The 25065-nt window shown below is 41.3% G+C and overlaps 1 protein-coding gene across 6 annotated transcripts in view; it reads right to left on the bottom strand.

Moving 5' to 3' along the window:
- RAP1GAP2 (RAP1 GTPase activating protein 2) overlaps positions 1-25065 on the bottom strand; it is a 517296-nt gene that overhangs the window by 220952 nt on the left and 271279 nt on the right. Inside the window, exon 1 of one of the 6 annotated variants that reach the window (XM_072138203.1) lies at positions 23852-24716. The exons of the other annotated variants lie outside the window; for them this stretch is intronic. Coding sequence (XP_071994304.1) covers positions 23852-23958 — 107 coding nt within the window. The 5' untranslated portion in view covers positions 23959-24716. Of the gene's footprint in view, positions 1-23851; positions 24717-25065 lie in introns of those variants that run through there. 6 annotated transcript variants of the gene reach the window in all.

The following is a 25065-nucleotide window of genomic DNA, read 5'->3' as shown; positions in this document are numbered from 1 at the left end:
TTTTCTGAGAGATTCTTAGTTGAGCATTGAAGACCATCATCCAGAAACCTAGAAGCTCTGTCATCATAAGCAGAAGCATTAACCTCACAGGTGTCTTCACACCACCAAGACAAAAGGAAACATAGAACATGTTAAAAGTGAATGACCAAGTACCTCAAGTTGAGTTAGATTGTACCTAGGAGCAGTCAGTATTCAGGCCAGGGAAGGCCCAAGCATCCAATATGAACTTTTTGTTTTCTAGAGATGCAATGATTTACAGGAAAAGTGGTTCTCTATATAGAGATTCTGTATTGGCTTTGCTTGAGAGGTCGTGCACGGAGATTTGTTGCGTAGAAGTTTTGTAGAATTCAAAAGATGCAAGTTAGAATTTATTCTCTATCTATTCAGACGTACTCGATGTTGCTTTAATTGTCCTGCAAATTGGTATATAGCCCCCAAAGGTCCTTCAGAATACAGATTCTAAGGCAGAATGGAGTGGGATGGATTTTCTTTACAGTATAACTGAGCACCTGTGGGGGTGCACTGCACTCGATGGATCTGAGGATACAGCATCACCATGGAATAAATGCTAAGTAGTGACAAGGTAAATGGGGGCTTTGTTACTCCATAGATATCAATGGCATCAACCATCAAAGAATGTAAGAAAGAGGAATGAACTCATAAACACATAAATGCAGTCCTTGACGTTTCCTCTTGGCTGGTGTTCAATCCATGTCTATTCAAATACTCAATCCTGAAGTGTAAAACATCACAATAGTTGTACAGCAGTCACAAGGTTCCCTATTATATACTGTATGCATCATTACATTGATACATGTGTAAAGGCACCAACAATAGATTGCCCTACAATACCAGACACTTATTGCCATAAGAAGGCTCAATGATAAAGGTGCACACACAACACAAATATATTCAGCAAAATTGACTATTTCGCATTGTAAGAAATACTATGAATTTGTATTGCTCAACAACCATTCACCATATCTTGGATGGGGAGTGTGATAAAATCTTTGGCCCAAAAATTGCTATATCTGGGGGCCTAATTGAGAATACAAGGTGTACTGAAAATGTGTTTTTACAGGCATAGCAGTATACAGTTTTACAAGAAATAATGATGCAAAAAGAAAGGCAGCAACTCTAAATGATGGTATAAAAATGGTGCAGTTATCTTTATTTACCCAGCATAGCAGCAACATTTCGACATATAGGGAGATATTGGCTTCTCCTCCTGAAAACTAGCAGATAAACCATATGAATCTCTCTCTTCCCGACGGTTTCAAGAGATTCTCAGACCTGCCTGCCACTATTGAAATATCCGTGTGTACACCGGGAAGGGGGTGGACCACGGTGTGAACAGGCATGGTCCTTCACATTCACTATAGTCTCTGTCTAAAAACTGGTGGAGAGCAACAAACTCCACCAGTTCCGATCTGGTCTAAAGATTGGAACTGGCAGAGTTTGCTCCCATAGGGCACACAACCAACAGTGGGGGGCATTCTAATCGCCAGTATTAAGAAATTCCCCCCATAGTCTTTGTCAAGATGCTTAGAATGCCTTAGAATAAAGACAACTTCACAGTTTTTTCACCATGAGCCAGTGAGTGCCAGGGGAATATGAGAGAGGGTGGTAGGCTGGGTTCTGGTGTCATGACTGAGGGAGGCAGTCCGACATTGGGAGTCCACTGAGGAGCAAGAAGAGACTAGGGGCATTGCTGGAATATGAGCAGCCTACATACAGTATACATATCGCCTCACAGCGGGAAGGAAATGTGGTATGTGCCTAGTAAGTTGCCTCACTCCTTGCTATAGTTTTGGTGCAATCATTTATGGTCTTTTTCTTCTACATTTGTGTATAAGACCTAAGGGTTACAGTAGGTAACAATAAATCTAGGCCTCGCTGAAACCCACAAGATCTGGGTTCGTAATCACACATGGACACCTACTATCTCGCTGGTACGGTAGGTTTTTGCACATGCAGTTTGTTCTTTCCTTCTTGTTTTGGGATACTTTTGCTGCTATATGTTTAGTGTGTGTGAATAAGTCTGTGTTTTGTTAGTTGGGGTTTCCACTGCTCTGTGATAACCTTTATCAATCATTAACAACAAGGTAAGGGAACCAGCTATATTGATTGTCATTGACCTTTACAGTTCGGTGAACAACATTCTAGAGCAATGCGCTACTACAGGCAAATACTACTGAGAAAGGACTAATAAGCACTAAGTAAAGGCAAGTGGTTAAGTGGACTTCTTCCGGATAGCAGCAATTTAGCCACATATTAGCCTAGTATCGCGGCTGCAACAATAGGGCAAAACTTTTTGTTTATCCACAGCATCAGAAAAACAGGAAACTCTAAATCCCTTTGTGAAGTCAGCAGAACTACAGATGCACAAACATCACTCCATTCCCATCCTTGAGACTGACAGATAACACTTCTTCATTCCCCTGAGTACCACCAATCTTATCATTTGTCGGAGCTTTTAGCCAGTCCTCAAACCTTCCCTGACAATTACAAAATTACAAAAAAACTGGTTAAATACCTAATTTTATCTTATAAAGATGTTAATATGCACAGACCACATACACTTGTAGTACAGGTATGTCAGTCACAGTATTTTAAGTAGGGTGTGTGATATACTAAACCATTGCCGTGACCACAAAGTCCAGTCCCTCCCTTCCCCACTTTAAAGGACATCTACCATCAAATTTACTTCAAAGTCACCTCCCCGTTTTGTCCCTCTGTGCTGGAATCTTAGTTTGTTCTAAGCTGAAACTGACACATTTTTAAGAAAATCACTTTTTTATAATATTCAAATTGGTCTGAGGGCTTCTAAAGAGCCTTTTTCGGCTCTGCCCGCTTTAATTTATTCACACCCAAGTCCTTTGTTATCCCGCTGGGAACCGCCTACAGAGTTAGGCGAGAGTCGGCTGCGTAAGGAATGTAATCATCGAGCATCCACTCTCTGCAAGCTTTATAGGCAGTTCTAGGCGGGACATAGGGTGCTATATAGCACCATAAAGGCAGGTAGGAATAGGACCTTCTCTATATTTTGAGGCACAGCTGTCCGGCTTGGACACACGTGGTGAGAAGCAGTGTCCGCACATAATGCCTGTGTATGGAGGCCTCGAGCTAGCTGCCGTTGTTGTGCCGATCTTAAGGCGGCCCTATACTATATACGAACATGTGAATGGAGCCTTAAGTTGATGCTCCATTGTATGCCTTAGGGCAGATTCACATTGTCAGTGGTCAGTCCATGAAAAGTGCCGTGTCGAGGAGTGATCACTCCACCGGGGTCTGAACACTGTACAGTGCTGCATATTATCAATATAACACACAAACTTCAGTCCCCAGCAGTGATGTCTCTCCGTGCCACAGGACTCTTCACAGCGGCACACAGACCGACAGCGTCAGTGTGAAACTGCCCTTACACTGCAGCTCTGCTCCTTTAGATTGCCTTCTGTATACTCGCACAAGCTTCTTATTATTGACTACACCGGTAATTGGTTACAGACAGTTCACAGCTGAAAACTGGTCTCAGTAAGGAGGATCATGAAGATCCATTTTGCAACAATTAAAAACATATTCGACAATAATATATCCAAATAATCTTTGCAATCAGACATAAATTGACATTTTCCTAGGTTCATTGTGGTGCTTATGATTAGGATAATAAAAAGTGATGAGTGTACTAGGGACCTCGATTTGCCATATGGACAGTAGGCTTTTTAGATAAAGGCTTATTAATGTCCTATTATGCTGAAGGTTACTCTGCCAGATGCATCTAGAGCGCTTCCATGTCCCGCTCCTTGTCAGCATCAGCAAACAGCTTTTATCCTTGCTAGGTTTACATTAGAGAGCTACATGTGTACCTTTATGTGGACCTACAGACTGATAGGGATTCATCAGCAGAACCTATTTTTTGTTAAGTGCCTTAGCCAGCCTGCAGCGCTTTCTCTCCAGTGATTTATGTCTGTGAGATGGAAGCCCATGGAGATACCAACTCTCAATTTGCAAATGCAATGATAAAGTGCAGTAGACAAAAGGCTTTTTCCATCAACTCTGCATCAGCTCTGGTTTGTCCTCCTCCCTCTCCCGAACCTTATTAACTCCTTCTTTTGCTTGGGTTACTGCTGAATGTCCCTGCAGGCTGACAAAGTTGCCAATGGGTAAATATGTAATGTCACTACTGGCAAACTTCAGGGTCATTAATGCATTACTGGTCACCATAGTTGGGACTAGTGGGGCTGGAGACAGCACTGGTGTCTTCAAAGTACCATCCAGGAGCCAAGAAGACCTTCCAATTATAGAGTTCCCGCTGGTCCGCACCATTCAAGTCAAGTGTCTCATTGACTACTTCCTTTAAATGAGAGTTAAAAAAAAGCACTTAAATGCTGCCCTTGTTTTGTTAATGAGGCTCTTGAGGTTACAAGGTACAACAAACACTGATGGAAGCAAAATGGTGGGTTTCTATATTATATACAGGGTGAGTCACAAGTCCCAGGACACCCTTTAAATTTGGAAATGTAATGGAAAATTACATATCTAAATATGTATATGTCTGAAATATGGCCTCCATCTCGAATGTCACCTTATTGGGTCAAGGACAAGTCTTTCCAATGTAAAGGTGGTCATGCACCATCAGGGCTACCAGTATGAATTTTGTTGCCCTGGGTGGAAAACTTTGTACCAATAACCCCCACACATACAAACTTCATATTAGTTTCCCATATTACGTTTACTGGTCTACTTATATAAATTTAAAGGGGTATTCTCATCTGGGCACTTACATTCATACATGCAACATGGCTGCATTTATGAGAAATTATCTTCACACAGGAACATTTTTTTAATAACATCCAATTGAAGAAATGTTTACATATGGTAAATTAATTTAGTTAAATGTAAATGCTCAGATGGGAATACCCCTTTAAGACTATCATGATCTCCTCACATTGTGGCCCCCTTCTCGGCACATTCTGGTCCCCTTTTAAAATTGTGCCTCCTCACATTGTGGACCTTTTCTCCCCTTCACATTTTGGCCCCCCTCCTCACTTTGTCCCGCCATCTGCCTTACGCAGAGCTGACGGTTGCCTGCATCATCTTAGCATACACAACTTCAGATAGAGTTGCAGCCATGGCAAACCACCAACCCTTCTCCTGTACATTCATATCTATGGGATCCAGTACCTTCAGCTGTGTTGATATATTTAGAGTCGGGAATTAAGAATTCTCCTTAAGAAGACAGCCAATTAAGGCCACCATGTAGGTGTGTGGAGTATTATAGCCATGGATGCTCCACTAGGGGGATTCTGGGAAAATATGCAAAGTTTTTTAGGATGGGATAAAGAAAACCATGCCTCTTGAAGCTACCTTGTAAGGCAGCTCCCTGGACATCAAGCATGAGGCCTACAAGAGGCCTTATGACATGATTCGAGATTAAAACAAAACCAGTATATCTTTTCCAGAAGGAACATACTCCTAACTGTAGACAGCGCTGTTTTGACCTGATTGGGTCACCTCATTACAGCGTAGGGAAATTATTTATTAAGAGTCAGAAGAGATTTTTATCAATGCTGCTTTTGTCAATCTATTTTGAGGACAATTCTTCTTGGATATGCTACGTGACCACCTTCCCATTGGGAAAATATGCCTTTGATTCAATATTTGAGATTTCATGATGGCAACTGTGCTTCAGCCTAAAATATAGACCCAATACTTTCGTGGGTATTAAGATGTGCCATTGTCCATTTAATTTCCAACATTACCAGACTTTTGCCTCATCCTGTAGAATATAATGCATTCCAGAAAAGGTGTGAAAAGCTTCAGGAGGGAGTCAGTCATTATAATCGCCATAGGGAAGGTTGGTCCTTTGACTTTCTATAGGCGCAGTCATGGGGTCTTAGCATTACACATACATTTGAGTGAACTGCATTTCTTTTGTACTTTCCGAATGTCTTCTCATATTTGGTATTCTTCCTTTTCTTCATCCTATCTTTAGTAACCTTGACTCGACTCTCATTGTCATTTATTTATGCATAGACCTATTGTGTTGCACAAGAATCTGCTTTTCAGAGTTGGTTTCTTTCACGAGTGAACTGTTCTCAGGTTGTAACCGGGAAAAAATATTTATATGTTTGGACTGAATAGTCCCATATTTTAAAGATTTAAGTATATAAGAATGATTTCTTGTCAGAGCGGATTACTTTCATTGACGTAACTGAAGTCACAGGTGTCTCCAAGACCAAGGGATTATGGGAACTGAGGCTGGAATTAATAATTGATTCAAGGATACATAAAATTTACCAATACCAGAACTGGAATAAAATGTTCAGTTAATCTGATTTTAATTTATTTTATATATGAATATATAGAGAAAGAAGATCTGAATCTGGATCTCTCTCTCTCTTATCTATAGATTTTTTTTTTTAAATGTAATGGGAACAAAGATTATCAATAAAGCTTCATTACAGACACCTTACAGCTGATCATTGCGGCCTGGGACTAAGTAAAGCATCCAGAGAACTTCACCAGAGGTCACAGTGAGCAGAGGGGTCCGGCTGAAACTGTGGGTTGTCTGTAAGTCAGGTGTCCTTAAGTCAGGGACCACCAGTATTGGATCATCACTTGCAAGTAAATGGATCATTCTATGTACAGTATATGACTTGTAAGATGGATGTACATAATTTAAATGTGCAGGTCTCTTTTGATGCCGGTGATTGCTCAGGTAGGTAGTCTATCAAAGCTGTCAAAGGGATGGCCACCCAAGAGCCTATATGACCTCTAGTGCTGCCTCATTTCCCCTGCTTATTGTGGCTGTAAGAAAAAAGTGAGGAGGAAGAGATGACAGATGCATCAGACAATGGTGAGGGGTTTAATACCTGCAGCAGTCACATTTTCTATGTAGAAAATCACTGAATACTATCCTGCCAATATGGTGCATTGCTGCTATATACTGTATTAGCAATGTGTGGCATGATTTTGTTAGAAACAATAATCCTAAGCAACACCGTAGGGATGTAACATGTTACCATCCATCAGCGTACAGCGGTAATTACAGATCATTAGTAACGGACATCAATGTGACGTGCTAATTATTTATAGAATACGGTGCTGTCGCTCTCCTCCGCCAGCAGCTAAGTATAGGGACCCGGTGCTCGGCATTTAAACTTGATTATGGCACTGCCATTTTCATTATATGCCACTAGTATTGCGTCAATTTAAATTATTATTGATAATTATTGAATGGCCATGCACATTCATGTCTATAGGAGCGGTGACAATATCCCAGCGTATAGCCTGAATGGAAAGCGGCTTCAAATGTGCTACAAATGTGCCAGCAAATGGCACCAGGCTTTTATTTAATGGCAAAATTTGGATTCTAATGCCTTTGTCAAACATGGCCTTTGCAGGAAAATGTAGTATTACTTTTTCAATCTATAATATGAGTGTATGGCAGGTCTACTGTATATATTGCCAGAATAGAGCCCTAATAGAGCAGTAAAATTGAGGTTGTGATAACTCTTTATGTGAGTATAGTACAGCGATCCTGCTTAACTTCCCAGAAGAAAGGCATGAATGAATGAATTTCATTATTACTTTTCCCTACCATAGTATGAATAGCTTAAAGCTCTCTATAGTTGAATTGAGATGCTCTTGAATGAAACCTAGTTAGCCGGTGGCCACTATTACTTAGTGCAGCCAACTGTGCTAGACTAGCCATACAGTCTCCTAGGCAATCTTTATATAATGTAGACAGCCAATTGTGTGGCCGAACCATTGAACAGCTGGATCTTCACGCTTGTCATAACTAATTGTTGGATAGTTCTGTCTAACCATTTATCTCAGTGTCATACCGGAGGTAAGTTAAGTTCTTTATGATATTCCACAGTAATGTATGCGTTATGGAGTATTTCATGTTTTAAAACCAGTTCTCAAAACATACTGTCAAAGTGTGACATGAGATACATGCTGGAATATGGACGTGGCAGTACACTGAGGTGGAGAAACCATAAGGTTGTTGATGGATGTCTGCTCACTTCTCCAGGTGCCCAGCAGCAGTCCTGGTGGATGGTATATTCATACCTATTGTCCATGACCTCCTCAAATCACCAAGGGCTCTAGGCCTCTTAAGTCCTCTCCGATATCATTCTGTCTGTCTGTGTTGTTTTTCACTCTGCTTGGCATCAATTTGGTTGTGTTCTTGTCCTCATCTAGATTCTCGGCCTGACCTCTTCTTCATCACTAACCAGGATTGAGCTCCTCTGCCTTAACCTTCAATAGTTTCTGTCTGACTTATGGTGAACTTTGTCAGCTGCATTACATGCCTGTCCAGGACATTGGGGCTTATTTACTAAGACTCCACGAACGCATTTTCATCAGATTTTCCTACATTTTCGTGATTTGCGCCGGTGGGACAGGTATTTCACTGGGGACTGTGTTGCATGTGATTGGATTGTGGGTAGCTTTCATGTGACAGAAATCGGAAGACGGGCTATTGGACTGATTCGGACTGAGCGCGGGATTGCAAGGCTATGCACTTACATGCACCGGGAAGAAGAAGGTGAACTCTGGTGGACCTGAGTGGGGAAGCGACTCATGCAGGATATGGGGCGCATGATCTTCATGAATCACGCCAAAGTGCATTCCGGTCGGACAATGCTCTTTTTTTTCGGGGATCGTGACAGGACAGGTAAGTAAATGTGGCCCATTGTCTTTCCAACATGATATACATTAATCCTAATTGCTGCATAAAGAAACTTTTTACCCTATAAATTATAAACATATTGACTTGAGTATTAGCCTAAGACTTACAGTTTTATTATGGATCTTCCGCATAAGTTTTGTGTTCCCTCATATTTTTCTGCCCCCTTCTTGCCTTTTCATGTTTTTTGGTTCACTAATCCCCATAGCATTAAAATTATTAAAAAAAACAATACTTACCTCGATGAGTGGCAGGGGTCAGGAACTTTGCATCTGTAGTCCAGAACCAGAGATGCAGCAACATCATCAACAGTATCGACATCCTAAGAAAGCCGATATTGTTGAAACAAGGAGGAGAAATTTGCCAGAGGTTCGCCACCACTAAATTGGAGCCTCTCTGTGCAAACAAATAAGCTTATACTCAAGTACCATATATACTCAGTATAAGCCGACCCAAGTATAAGCCGAGGCCCCTAATTTCAAAAACCTGGGAAAACCTATTTACTTGAGTATAAGCCGAGGGTGGAAAATGCATTGGTCACAGCCTCCCCAGTATATAGCCTGCCGGACCCTGCCCCATAGTATATAGCCAGCACCTGCTCCCCGGTATATAGCCAGCCCCATGCCCCAATATATAGCCAGCAGCGGGGAAAGCCAAAAAGTTGAGTTTTGATTTTTTTTTTTTACTCAAGTATATGCCGAGTTTGGGTTTTCAGCACATTTTTTTGTGCTGAAAATCTAGGCTCATACCCGAGTATATATAGAGTATATATATATGCTATGTGGAAAATTCTAGATACATACAATATAAGAAATTGACCAGTATATCAGTAGACACATTATTTGAGGTTGCACAGCTCATAAAAATGTTTTAGTAAACTGTCCCGGAGTTGGATGCAATGTGAAGAATTATTATGGCTTCATCATTTTGACATCTAATTTTCTGCCATCTTTCTAAAGATATGTCTTTATTACATAGCCCTGTACATCATGTAGACAAGACATTGAGTTGTATTATTTATTGCGCTGGCTGAGGAGTGAGCAGTCATGCACATCACTGATACATAGATTTCCAGATTTTCTCCATCCCAGTGTGAATGTGGGGCTGCAGAATCAAGCGGTACAGGCAGCGCTCCTGGGGAACAGAGACAAGTGCCCCATCACAAACAATACGTTATCATTTTCACTTGTTCTAGCAACAAACATCTGATTCTCCGGGGGCCACTAAATCCCAGCTGCTGTTGTGTCTATGCCACTAACCCATTGCTGTCCAGAGATAAGCTTTTTTAGGAGCTCTACAATGCTTTATACTGTGCCGTTCACTTGCAACGTTGAGCGTTTGTTGGCTTCAAATCACTTGTTGCAAAGATTAATTGCTTTGATGCCTTAAATTCAGCTATAGAAGGTCATAACAAAAATGTTCTTGTTTTTTTTTTAAAAAATGAAAATGACAGTGATTTTCATCCTCTGATTTCAATAGGAGAGGAGCCTACCATAATCTGATATGTGAACTGGATGGCACAGGATCATGGTTGGTACAAACAGTACATTGATCAGATTTCAAGGTCTGACCCCTGTGCAGATGATTATTATTTGGCAACGTAGAATGGACTCCTTGCATCATGTATGAGTGCTACTGGTGAGGCACAATATAAGGGTGCTGTAACATGAGGGGGAGCTACTGGTGGGGCACAATATAAGGGTGCTGCAACATGAGGGGGAGCTACTGGTGGGGCACAATATAAGGGTGCTGCAACATGAGGGGGAGCTACTGGTGGGGCACAATATAAGGGTAATGTAATATAAGGGGGAGCAGCTGGCGGGGCACAATAAGAGAGAAAGATACAGGGGGGCACAATAAGATGGGGAGCTGCTGGGAGGGGCACAATATGAGAGGGTATGTAATATTAGGGGGAGCTACTGCACAGATGCATAATATGAGGGAGAACTGCTGGGGGTAGTACAATATGGGGGGATTTAGATATAAGTAGGGGCTGGGGGGCACAATATCAGGGGGGTTGCAATGTGAGAGCAAGGAGGGGGCTAAAATGTGACAGGGAGCTGAGGAGACACAATGTGAGGGGGAGAAGGAGGGCACTAAGAGGTAGTTATACTGTGTGGGTGTCGCTTAGGGGAAAAAAAAATTGCGTCCCTATGAAAGTTGTGAGGTGAGATGATGGAGCCCAAAAATCTAGCAGTAGACTTGTTAGCCTTACTTGGCAATTATTGCCATTGGGCTCTATATCTAGTGGTGTCCATACATATAGGAGAAGCCCAGCAGGCACTGTCAGACTGGCCCACTAGTGTATCCTCTAGTGGGACCAGGCTTTGAGAAAATAATGTAAACCCTAATATACCAAGGTCCTAAGGGTCAGCAGAAATCATTTTAGACTTAGAAGAGACATTGAAGCTAATACCCTACCACATTCTACTGTATACCTTATGAAATGAAATTAAACCTGGAAGTGCACATATTCCCTGGGCGCACGCATATTCTCGCTTGGGTGAGCACAGGAAAGCTGTTTTCAACTAGAAATAACAGTTTGGCCAAAATCTATAAGAGGGTATATGGTCAACTTGACAAATAGTCCATTACATTTTACTGACTTAGTATGTGCACAATGATAAACGGGGTAACCATGTACTTTTATATGGATATGTAACAGTTCTCTTTCTCATTTTTGCTACGTGTTAGAGAAATGAGCTGCAGAAAAAATTTTCATCATGTCCAAAGCAGTTTTATTGATTATAAATAGTATTTTGATTGAAAGGGAACATGTCATAGTTTATCATGGTTTATGTCATGAATATATTTCTGGACCACAAACATCCACCAAGAATGTTTATATCACAAAGATGTCTTTCTACATTCTGGGAGTCAGCATTGTACTTAAAAAAAACACTTCTAAGGACTCATTCACACTACAGCATATGGCGGCCATGAGCTATTTGCAGAAATTGGGGCTAGCTCATGGCCACCATTGATTTCTATTATGCATGGGCACGAAGCAGTGAGACACAGTGCGGCACATTTACTTACCTGGTCCCTCGGAGTTCCCGAAAGTGCATTGTCCGACGATAATGCACTGTGCCATGATTCACTAAGATCGTGCGCCCGATATCCTGCATGTGTCGCTTCCCCACTCCGGTCCAACGGAGTTCACCATCTTCCTACTGGTGCATGTAAGTACATTGGTTGCGACACAATTTGAATGTCAAATCCTGCGCTCAGTCTGAACCAGTCGGACAATCCGACGGCCCCCCTCCCCCCGATTTCTTCCGCATGAAAGCCATCGCAGCTGTGTCAAAATCCGATCACCTGCGACACAATACCCTGCTAAATCCCTGTCCCAGCGGCGCAAATACCAAAAACCATGGAACAGTCCGACGGAAATGTGTTCCGCTGACCCTTAGTAAATGAGCCCCAGTGTGCTGCCACGAGGAATAGGACCTGCTCTATAATGTGCTTTGTAGCCCCTCCCACCTCCACACCACCAAAACGGGCTGTAAACAGGGTGTTTCAGCACAAGGATGTGTGCATGAGGCCTTATGCTGTTGACAAAAGACTTGTTAGAAGATATTTCATGTTTGATGCCCCACAGTCCAGATATATCATCACAATTGTATAATACAGCAGACACCTGCCCTGTATGGAGCAGATCACAAGGTTTCATTCCAAAAGGTGAATTTTTTCACTGGAAATTAGATGGCCTTGAAACGGTTTATACAAAACTAAGGAAATATCATTCCTATTTTTGTATTTTGATCAAGGGAAGCAGGATGTAGAACAATAAACCAAGGATATATGCAACACATTTCAATGTTATTCAGCGGGTGACATAACCTACTGTAGGTGTTGTGGAGCATGACAGTCACTTCTATAGCAACTACATAACATGGAAACCAAGAGAAGAAGGTGTAGATTACAAACTATAGGATCTACAGCTCTATATAATTATACAGGGTTTATATGAATGTGGAGCTCGGTGTAGACACTGCACAGGGATAATGTCCTGTCAAGTATCTGCGACTTACTGAGCACGCGGTAGCGGTCGTATAATGACCCAGATGACAGTTTTACTGCGATTCTGGTGGCAAAGATTTAGTGCAAACTCAGAAGAGAACATCACGTTCTCTGTTCCATACCTGCAGGGGCATGGAGGAATGGGGGTTATTTCCAAAAATAACTTTACTGCTCTCTATTCTGTATTTAAAGCAGATAATAATTCACTTGTGTTTACTAACACAATATTTAAAGGGAACCTGTCACCACATTTGCACATGTACAGCCAGTAACAGATTCCTATAGAGCTCTATTAACTGACCGATCTCCTTCTTTTAGCTAACATCCACTTACATCCACATAAATCAACTTTTATCTTATATTACCTGGAAACTTAGGGGGCATGTCCTGCTCATCCTGCCCCTCCCATCTACTCCCTCCCATGCCTTATGCCTCCTTACTGGTCATAGTTCATGTCATGTGACCAGAGGGACATCATCTCAGGTCCTTTAGCCTCTTAACAAATGGCCAACTGTCCCCCATGTATCTTACCACATGAAGTTACAGCACCCTACATGGACCTCTACTCCTACTCATCCTCCATGGAGGCTGTTGTGATTTCATGTAATCACATACAAGTTGTACAGTTTGCTATTCTTAGAAGGCTGAGAGACCTGTGATGATGTCACTTGTCACATGTCATAAATGTAACACAAGGCACCCTGTAAAAAAATTGACAACATATTTCCCATCTGTACATAGAGCTTTATATGTCAGTAGTTGAATATTAGCAGGCAGTCCCAAAGTACAAGGAGTGGGAGCAGTGATTTGAAGAGACACAGAGCTGTCAGTCACAATAATGGGGCGTGGTTCACTGCCAGCCTGAGAGAGAGAAGGGTCACAGATACCAGACATGAGTCACAAAAGCTTATTTGCATATCAGAAAAATGTCTGTAATTAAGGTACAAGGCCCCACTGGCAGCTAATTGTAGGTGATATGGGGAGGACTTTCAACCCTTTATCAGTAGGTATTGTTAGTCAGGGTGGTCAAAATCTGGTGACAGGTCTTCTTTAAAGGCGCAATGTAGGGTTATGTGAGAATGGAAAAAAAATTGTTCAAATAAATGAATGTACAATTAGTCTCCAGGTCCATTTTGTCCAAATTTGTCTGTGAAATTTTATTGAATATGAAGGGGTTCAGGGGTTCACAAGAAGCCTTAGGCCTAGTGTGGCACAGGTCATCCCACCAATCAAACAATACCTGTACAGTGCTTACTTTGTATGGCCCCATATAAAAGATTGTGCTCCATTCCATTGGACACCTTAAAGGGGTTGTCAACAAATAGGGAATTTTACCAGGGTATGTACAATACCCTAAAAGTGTCACCCATATTGTACTTTCATTGGTATGGTTTATCTGAAGACCCCAGGAGCCACAAATCACATGAAGATCCAGATGCACACTAAGATAACCACTGACATGGATTGGTTGTTACAGGACATGAATAGAGTAATGACTATATTGTCCCTACATTCGCTGGAAGGTAACAGGACACAGAAAGTCAAAAAAAGTCTTGAGTCCGGCTGCTAGTGGGTCATGTGACCCACAGCAACCAGCAGCAAACCCCAAACTTTAACAGGGTAAATATAATATGGGTGACCCTAACATTGTCTTGTACTTGTACCCTGATAAAGTTTGCTATTAGAGTTTGCTATTAGAGCCTTTAAGCTCAAAGTCTACTGGGTGTTATTGTGGTGGTTCTCAGGGCCCCTCGTTGCGGCAGATTACAGGACTGTTACACTGTGCAGGGGCATTTACCCCCCCCCCCCTCCCACATTGTGTTGAACCTTCCTACACTGCAGTGAGATTGCAGGGGGAAGTGCTGAAGAAGCAGGGGGGCAGGGCAATATAACAGCTTGTGAATCTACAGCATGGTGGGGCTCCGGGAACCGATTTATTAGCATCATTTTAAAAGTTGCTTTTAGAAGTTAGGAGGCTATGGATAACAAATACAATAAGATTACCACAGTCACAGTGCCTGGATTGATGAGTAAGTGTCCCTGGTTTATCCAGAGGCAGCCTCCCAATGACTCTAGAAGAAGCTCTTGTATTTCAGTGTTAATTATACATTTCCTACCTCTCGCGGGTTGTCTTTTTGGCAGCCGCGTTACCTACATTTGACAAGCTGTTATTAAATTTGGAGGTATGAAAAGTATGTAAAACATTTTCAAGGCCTTTCGCAAGAAATGTATTCAGCGAGAAGAGAAAACTGTCTGGTACTAAAATATTATCTACATTTCACAGAAGAAAACTCCTTTAAGACCTTAGAAAAGTTCAAAGAGTGGCTGCCATTTCATCTACGTAAAGTTTCCTTGAACTAGGCATTGGAGGACTTTAATAATAGGAAGTGCCATGTCTGCTACTGCGGCTCCTAAACCCGTGAGGGAAGCACCTTAATAATTCATCTCTCACTCAATTAGCCTTCCCGTTAGTTTTTGTTTTTAAAGCAAGTCTGCTACCAGAAGCCTTTACAAGAAGCATGTCTTTGAGAAGTGGCATGTAACAAATATGCTTTACATGGGGACCTTCCTGATATATTTTTTATAGAGGATCTAACTAAAAGAAAACCAAGTTTTCAAGTATAATATACTGAAGGACTCTTCACAAAACTTTGCCATGTTAAGTACATGACCCTATCAGGGTCATTCATATTGTACTGGTCAAGTTTCTGTCTTGTTACAGCAGCAGGACTCATGACTTCCTGTGACTTCCCTTGTTCTGCTGACTTCCAATACAAGGAAGCGGCCATTGAGTCATCACTGTATGCACACCGTCTCCATAATTACTCCTCCCATATCAGTGGTTGGAGGATATCCGTACGCCCCTCAAATGGCTACTACGGAAGTGGGTATGACGAAGGAAGTGTGCAGACACCCACCGGAAGTCGGCAGGACACGGGACTTAACAGGAAATCCAAAGCAAAGCTGCTGGTTATCATTGAAATCACCAGGCTAAGAACTATATGAGTCTTGCACTTACCCTGGCAAAGGTTTGTGATAGTGGCCAATTTATTATTTATTCAAATGTACCCACTTATTCAAAAGATATGTCCAGAAGTTTATATGTGCAATAGCTAAAATTAGCCAAGATGGTAACTCTGCTATTCTAGGAAAGGTAAATCAAAGGCATGGATAACGGCCCCTCCGGTGAGAAGTATTGTGCCCCTGCAATAACATGAGGAGGGAATTGCACCATATTTCCTGGCACAATGTCAAACTACTCTCACTGACTTGACTTCTTGATGTGTCTTAGGATAAAGAAGACCATGCTTCTGCAACATCCCCCACCGGGCCAGGAGGCAGCTGGGGCCCAGGATACCGGAGTGGCTGGCTAGTGCAGCCTTGGGCACGCTGTGGTCATGTTGCTTGGTATGGGGATCAGAGGGCTGCCCTACAGGCAGGTGGTGTGTGCAAAAAAAAAAGATGGGAGAGGCTGATGCAATGGTTTCTCTCTGGGGCAACCCCTAAGGTGTTTTTAGGAGGAGTCCCTGGGTGATGGATGGGGAAACCCATGGCGGTAAGCAGCTGCAATTACATAATACCCAGGTTCCAGAACCTTCCTAGAGGGTTCACAACTCCAGATGGTCCATGCACACTAGAGCATGTAGGGGTGCAAGTAATAAATTGCACTTTAGGGTAAGTGCTGGGCTATGTGAAGTGTGCAGAGACAAACTGCCCATGGTCCTGGCTACGGGCAACGGGTTTGGTGCCGGAGTAAATGAGGACCATACAGTTGGTAGCTAACACCCTTAAACCCACTGTTAACTGTTGCAATTCCAGGCAGTATCGACAGCTGCAATTACACAACACCAAGATTCTAGAATCTTCCTAGAGGGTCCGCGACTGCCCTTAACTGCCCCTGACCTGGAGTGGGCACTATTCACAACTACCAGCCTGCCTATGCATTGGCAGGGGTTTTGCACTTCATGTTTCAGAATGGTGGGTTCCTTTTAGTTGAACTCATGCACAGCTTACAAAACAAAATAAAAAAATTCTCGTTATTCAACCATAGGGGATCATCTATTGGATTAAATCCTATTCTGGATCCATTCCACACATCCATTCTACACAGCGCTTTCCAAATGCTACAGTGTTAATTGAAAACTGATTAATGGTTACTCCCACGGTGTAGTCACAACGGCGTCCTCCACAGGAAAAAGATGGCTCTCTATCAATGTCATAATGAAAATGATGGAGAATGGAGCAGATGATAAAAGGCTCAGAACATTATATTGTACATCGGACAGAGTGAGTGACATCAGGTACAAGTGACATCTTTATATACATAATTGCACATTTACATCACAGGGTGTTGGGTCACCAGAAGACAATAGTGAATATTTAATGTTCCTGCCACCTCTCCTGAAGGTGAAAACAATCTGAATACAGAATAATAGTCTAGACCGGAGCCAACTCCTGAGCCAGCAGTTTTATACCGTTTCTGTACTATTGATTTTCATGACATAAATTTTAACAAAGATGAAAGTTATTGTCTCCTTATTGTTTATCCCTTTATTTTGTCTTTTCCATTGTAAACAGAAAGGGTTAAACCGGAAGACCTCTAGATAACCTCATACGATAGTAGGTTATGTATAATGTATTACGAGTATTCTAGGCATAGGCACTAAGCTTGAAGACGGAGGAAGCTGGAATAAAGCGGGGAGAATCGGGGGACGTGTATAAAAGCAGATAATACCTTCCTGTAGTCATGCAACCTGGATACTATTATGGAGCTGCCATGGAGTCAGACCAATAGAGTAGAGCACCAGAAGAACCTGTAGTGGCCCCAGACTCTGGGATTGATAGCCTGACTTGACAATTAAGAATTTAAAGGGTTTAAATCTAGCCATGTCATAAAAAAGTCAAAATGTTTAAGAAAAAATGATAATACACCCTTGGACCCATTGCTATGCTTTCAGATCTTTTTGGATCTTGGCCTCCAAAAAATTCTCAAAATGGCTATGTGACAACTTTAGACAATCCATGGGACATTCGGTGATGACCTCTATGATGTTGACAGGTATTACCACATAATGAAAGCTGCGGTGGTCACATTTGTTATTGGGAATTCATCGTTGAAGTCTTGCATCATGCAGATTTCTGGTGGATCAAGGGGGCAATTCACTTATTAATTTGTGTAAGCCCCCAATCAGTAATGACTGCACAACCACATTGATTAATCAGAAGTCCGCAGAACACAGGAAGTTCCAAGTGCTAGTGGGTCAAGTAATGTGCGGTAATGCTACAGGCTAAAGACAACTTTTAGTAAACGCGGTGGGCTGGGGAATACACTGATGTTCTTTCTGTGTCCTTACCCCTCCCCATCGTCCTTATTTAAACTGCTTGTGTAAATCAACTTACTGTTCTGTATCCATAAACTCTTTATAGACTGTCCCTAGATCAGTGATGGTGAACCTTTTAGCGGCCAAGTGCCCAAACAGCAACCCAAAACCTCCCTTATTTATTGCGAGGTGCCAACCAAAAATTAAAGCAGTAACTTTCAAGCATATTGGCCTCCTAAGGACAGCAACTCAGTAAAAAAGATGGAACATTTTCATAATTTTAGCTTCTTTCCAATGCCCCTCTGTACACAGAGAATTGTGGGGCCAGCAGAAGGTCCTCCAAAGATAATTCAGCCCTGTTTACTTATTCTCCCTCTTCCTACAGTCCCAAGAAGTAAGTATCAAAATGTGAATGAAAGCAGCATCTTTTAAGTTGCTTGGAACAGCAGGAAGATTCTTTGAGTCCTGTCTTGTGTGCTGTGGTGATGGCCCGGGTGCCCACAGAAAGGGCTCTGAGTGCCGCCTCTAGCACCAGTGCCATAGGTTCGCCACCACTGCCCTAGATGGTATAATCTCCTCAAAAAGTCATCAAAGGAAAAATTCTCGACATATCTAAAGAGTTAATCTTCATCCTCCTTTCCTTATGTCTATTCCGTGTTCAGATACTGCTCAATACAGGAGAAAGAAGGAGCAGTAAAAAGGAACATAGAAGCGGTTTTACCTAATCAAAGTTACAAAGTTTACCATCTTCTCCTGCACTACTAATGTCTAAAATTAATGCTGCTTCAACACCACTGCAAAGCTTAGTAACAACCCCCACTATCAGGCTGTAAAATTTCCAATATTTTTAGTCATTAAGTTTTCACAGAAATAATTTTAGTTACTTATTTATGGTTTTTATTGTTACAAATTTCGAGCCCATTTAATGCTCAATAAAAGCATGAATGCCCCTTTAAGGAACTATCAACTCAAAGTATGTGAACCTGAGGGTTATAGTGTTATAGAATGCTCCAAGTCTTGTCCCAGACTACAGGACATGGAAGTCACGAAAGGCTCCGTGTCTTTTCGTCAGATAAATATTGAACTTTCCTAATACTTTGTCTCTGCTGCTCTTTCGGACTGATTGGATTAAACATTCTGGGGCATGACACCTCTCCCTCGACATATTATCTCTGTCTGATGTCACTAAGCACTTGCCGAATTTTATTTCTATGCAAATAATCTAATCCAAAGCACAGACACGTCATTTGCTGGATACATACGGTACAAGCAGCACATCCCAGCTGCAGCCATGAATCATTTACTGGATTTAATTTGTGACTGAGCTGATTTCACTGAGTTTGTGAATAATGAAACATATACAAACCATGAAGGACGCCTTAAATGGCTCTAAGACGTGAGTGAAGTTTTGTTCAGCCGGAGATTCAATTAAGAGATGAAACTTGTAATATAGATTGAGTTAAAGGGAAGATGTCATCACATTTTTCTCTGTTGCAGCTAGTGACAGGTTCCCATCCCATAACACCCTTTTAAAAGGAACCTGTAATCAAGAAGAGGCACAATAAACCCAACAATAGTCGCGCCCAACTACATGAGGCCCAGCTCATCGCAGGATGGAAATATCTCTGCCGTCTCCCACATAGTGCTCACTGCTGAATTCACCATGCAAGTGAAAGGGACAGCATTTTGGAAAGGACCGTGTGAGGAAGAGGACTTACTGTCTGCTCAGGTCGAGATTTTAACAGACACAAAGCTGTCAGTCAAAAGAAGTAGGCGTGGTTCACTAGCAGCCTGAAGAAAACTTGACTCTTCTCTTTATAAGTGGACTCATGTCTACTCCTGATTTGCATATAAGGAAAACAGCTGTAATTAAGGTAGAGAGCCTCAATGGCAGATCATTTCATAGCTCCCAACTCTCCCAGATTTGGTGGGACAGTATTGGTTTTTCACCTCTGTCCCGCTGTCAAGAACAGCTGGGAGATTGCCCTGAATATTCCCTCCAGGAGTGGCTGTGGTTGTCCTGTCTAGTATACTTTCAAAGCCAGAACTTGTGGTACTGAATGACTTCGTCATCAGGGTAGACATCACAATCCGTTCATATATGGTCTCGACATCTCCCAGGGTTTTCCAAGACACAAGGTCTCTATTTTATTCAATTAAATAATTTTTGCCCAGCCTGGCATTTGAACCCACAACCTCCACACTCCACTCCACACCTGAGCCTCTATCCACTAGGCTGTAGGCTTAGTGTTTGTTAATGAGAGGATTTTATGTAACTAAGTGTGACACAGGCTCCATGCACTGGTATATAGAGAGGGATCTTCTCAGAGATTATTATTGCTGCAACAGTGAAAAGTGTGGTGACAGGATCCTCTTAAAGTATTGTCAATGAGATTGGCTACAGAAAACCCTGGGGATGGGATAGAGGCAAGAAGTGAAGATGTAATATGAAGCCAGGGACCCCATTACTATCACATTACTTCAATAATACTACCTTTAGCAGCAAGTGAATTCTGCCCCCTCCACAGTAATGTTAAATCAACAGGGATACACAGTAATATTTAAAGGGGCTCACAGGTAGGTTATGCCTCTGCAAGCAACTTTACACGTTCCCTTTGCCTAAACATCTAAATCTGAATTGGTAAAATTATACCAGTACATATACGGGTTTGTGCATCTACAGTGTTTCTTTATTACCTACCCAGAGCAACAGGGTGAGAAAAACTGTACAGTACATATATACAGTATGTGTAAGTAATGTATACTGTATAGTAGATATGTATGTATGTATGTGTATGTATATTGCATAGCACACATGTATTTGTATGTATGCATATTGTATAGTGCATATGCATTTGTATGTATACTGTATAGTGTGTATGTATGTATGTATATGTATATATACTGTATAGTGCATATGTATTTGTATGTATACTGTATAGTGTGCATGTATGTGTACTTCATAGTATGTATGCATGTATACTATATAGTACATATGTATGTGTATGTATACTGTGTAGTATATATGTATGTATATACTATATAGTACATATGTATGTGTATGTATACTGTGTAGTACATATATATGTATAAATGTATACTGTATAGTGCATTTGTATGTATATATACTGTATAGGGCAGTGGTGGCGAACCTATGGCACGGGTGCCAGAGGTGGCATGCAGAACCATTTGTGTGGGCACTCAGACTATCACCCCAGGATAGAGTTTACCAAACAGGACCAAATCCACCTGCACTCCGAGGCAACTTAAGAGATGCTGCTCTCACTGCAGGAAAAGTGAGAAGGTGTTGACAGAACTGCAATATCTTTAGAGGTTCTCATTCTGGACCCACCGTTCTTCCTCTACAGAGAGACCCTGGAGACAAGCGAAAACGAGAGTCTGAATTTGCCCTCCTTATTTCAACTGTATTGGTGGCCTCAGGGGGAGCGATACAATTGAAAGATGTGGAAGAACAGGTAGAAATAAGTTACTGTATAAAATGCCATATTGGCATTCATGGTAAATAAGTGGATTCTGGTTGTAGTTTGGGCACTCGATCTCCAAAAGGTTCGCCATCACTGGTATAGGGCATATGTATTTGTATAGCTTATAATGTGTATGTATGTATACTATAAAGTACATATGTATTTGTCTGTATACTATACTACTGTATACGGTAGTACATATGTATGTATGAATGTATACTGTATAGTGCATTTGTATTTATATATACTGTATAATGCATATGTATATATATATATATATATATATATACTGTATAATGCATATGTATATATATATATACTGTATAATGCATATGTATATATATATATACTGTATAATGCATATGTATGTATACTGTATAGTACATATGAATTTGTCAGTATACTGTATAGTACAAATACATGTATGCTTGTATAAACGGAAACAGGGGATGGAGTGCATGTACTATATACAGTATATGTTACAGCTAAGTCATTTTAGTAAATTAGACTTTTCACAATTCACTAGATCAACTTCCTACAATATTAGCACCATGGCAGATTTTCACATCAGAGACATTGGATGATAGTTCATAGTAACCGCAGTCAATGACCAGATACTTGTCATGTATTATCTATAGCATTGATAGTATTAAAATTGCTAATGTAAAGGTTATTTACATAAGATTTAGAATGTGTTAATTCCTGTTTGTCCTTTGACACACACTGCTTTCTTTATAACCCCCCCCCCCAACCCCCTCCAGTGCTAATGACTTATTGTTACCCTCTGCAGGTCTGGTGCTCCCACTCCTGCTTTCACTACCCCCTCACCATCCCACAGACAGAGATTGTGGCAACACAATAAGCAATTACAAGTCTACACTCCATGTAGGGCCACACACAGAGGACGGCAGCTATTAACGGGGCTCATCTATTAAACGTGTGTTACAGATCAATGGAGCAAGTAAATAGGAAAATGTGGTTAAAGTTCAGCTATTGTCCCATCCCCTCCCCCACTAACACTGACAGAAGGTGCATGGGCTGTCACAATACTCATTGATAAACATCACCTCACCATCATCTGTCATCTAGCCCAAAAATAACATGTTTGTACAAACACCAAGGCTCATCACCAAGGCTCATCATAAGGCTCCTAATTTTTATACTATTTTTATAATTTAAAGTGTTTCTTCACTTCAGACAACCACCACTTATTAAAATGATCCAGAAAATAAAGTGATCACAATTGTCGATCAGCTGTGATCTGCAGGGCAACAAGTGCTCTATTTCCCTGCAGTGCCACCACTGGAGCAATTGTGCATTACACTGTGCTCATACAAATAAATGTGTAATTGGTTTACACCACGAGAAGCCTACTTTATTGACTTATTATTCCCTCGTGGGGTACATGAGAATGGGTTTGATTTATGTCATTTTAATTATGTACATTACCTAAATTTTCCTTTTTATTGTCATGGGACACAATGACCATCACTAAAGTCACCCAAAATCTCCGTGGAGTAAATGTGAATGCTTCTGGGTCACAGATATTAAGTGAATCGGGAAGATATTTGCCATTCATGAGACTTGGCTGGTGCATAAAGGATAAAGGAAGTTTTCTCTTCCCTTACTGTTTGTATTTCAATGTAAAGAAGCCATGTGCAAAAAAAAGTAAGAGCAGATCAGGACAAGGCCTCATCTAGGAATATTTCTGAATAAGGTGAATGGCAATTGTTTACTACGGAAGTAATTGTGAATGAACAGGTAAATAGGAAGATGCTTTGTGATTTTTCTTAGTTCTTTTCATAATTCTGGAACTAAATCATTATTTTAGAAGTCATTTATGTCACGTCAATGACAAGGACATCATTATTTTAGCTTGAATCATATAAATAGAATGAAGTTGTCACCATGGCAGCCCAATCCAGGTAATGGCCAAGCAATCTATACACATTGGGAACTTCATGTTGCATAAATTGTCCAATTTATCTATTTCTAGCCAGTCACTATCTTCTAGAAAGATATCAGGGATACCACCTGAAATACCAGAGATGTTTTGCAGCAAGCGTTGTATTGTTTAGGTTTTCCTGTGACATTTTGATGAATGTTTTGCACATGCCAACATCAAAAGTGACACTTTCTAAAAGGTTCCCATTCATTTGACTGACAGCTATGTAGAAAGTTGCCATCTAGTGATCAAGTTACGTTCCCTATATGACAGTAGTTGATCGTCACTGTACTTACTGTACACACTCCATCCACTGCAGAAGTAGCAAAACAAATACAGAACTATAGGGACAAGGACAATGATCTGTATGCAGCGTTACCTCCTCTCTCTATTCTGTTTCCTTGATTTGTGAAGCAATCCAATTAAAACCACCGCAGCTCGGATTCCAGCTTTTTTGGAATGGATTCTTTCCGTCGGTTGTGACATGTTTATTAGATCCAAGCGTCACCGAAGACCAAAGTGTAAAAACTTGAGAAGCTAAAGGCTTAAGGATCCCTTAGTTATGTGTTTTGTTTCCTTCTCCCATTCAACGTTTGCTTAGACAAGTGATTTTTCCACCAGTGACCTTAAGGTCACTTGTCACCGTGATCCAGGGTCCACTCCCTCCGGCTCAGCCCCTCTCCTTGCTCTTGTCATTCAGTAAGTCGGACAATTAAATAGAAGGTGAAATATAACAAGTCACTTTCCAAAGTGCTGCTGTCTCATCCCAGCTGGAAAATGTCCATCGGAAGACCAAGAGTGAAGGTCTGTTCCCTCAGGATTCTCCTTCTCACAAATATTCCAACACAAGTTTCTCCTCACACATAGAAGAGTGCGTGAATCTCCTTCTCAGATCCATAATTTGCTAGGAGACACACACAACCAGGGATGTCATGAAATCAAAGCCCATGAGAGAGGGGGAGAAAAACAAACACATATACGACACAATGACTCGGAGTTGGCTCTGCACCTGCCGGTTAAAATATTAACTTTCACTAGCAAGATGATGCTGAGAGTGTGTGAAGTAGGCGGTGGATTCAGGAGCATCTTTGCCTGCACAGGCTGGAGAGACCAGGATCTGCAAGGTGGGTGTATCCAGACGGATTATGTCCTCCTCTTTCCTCATTCTTTCCCTTCTCGCTGCAGAACGCTGAGGATGAATTTTGTGAAAGCCAAGGAACAGCTAGAAATCTGGGTAGACTTCTCCAGAACTGGATTTGTGTCTGCATTGCTAGGAGATGCCGAATAGACACCGCAGATCCATCGGAGGAGGGGCAGATATCATATTTAACCCTATATTTTATATTCTATATGGCTAAGTCATAGTAAAGATGAAGTAGAGCTGAGTTTGTCATGTGATAACACAAGATCTCTCCTCTGCATAGGTTTTAATAGGATTGCAGAAATACTTATTATCTGAATTCTAAGCGCAATCCTGAGACACAAACATATAGAAATGACAAACACAGGTCTAAATGACAAACACAGGTCTAAATGACAAACTCAGATCTGCTGAACCTAGACGTAAGGGAATCCTCATTTTGTAAACATGGT

The sequence above is a fragment of the Engystomops pustulosus genome, chromosome 2 (genome assembly GCF_040894005.1).
Source record: "Engystomops pustulosus chromosome 2, aEngPut4.maternal, whole genome shotgun sequence".
NCBI lineage: Eukaryota > Metazoa > Chordata > Amphibia > Anura > Leptodactylidae > Engystomops > Engystomops pustulosus.
The sequence above is the reverse complement of the archived record's forward strand: the minus strand, read 5'-3'. Positions and strand labels throughout refer to the sequence as shown.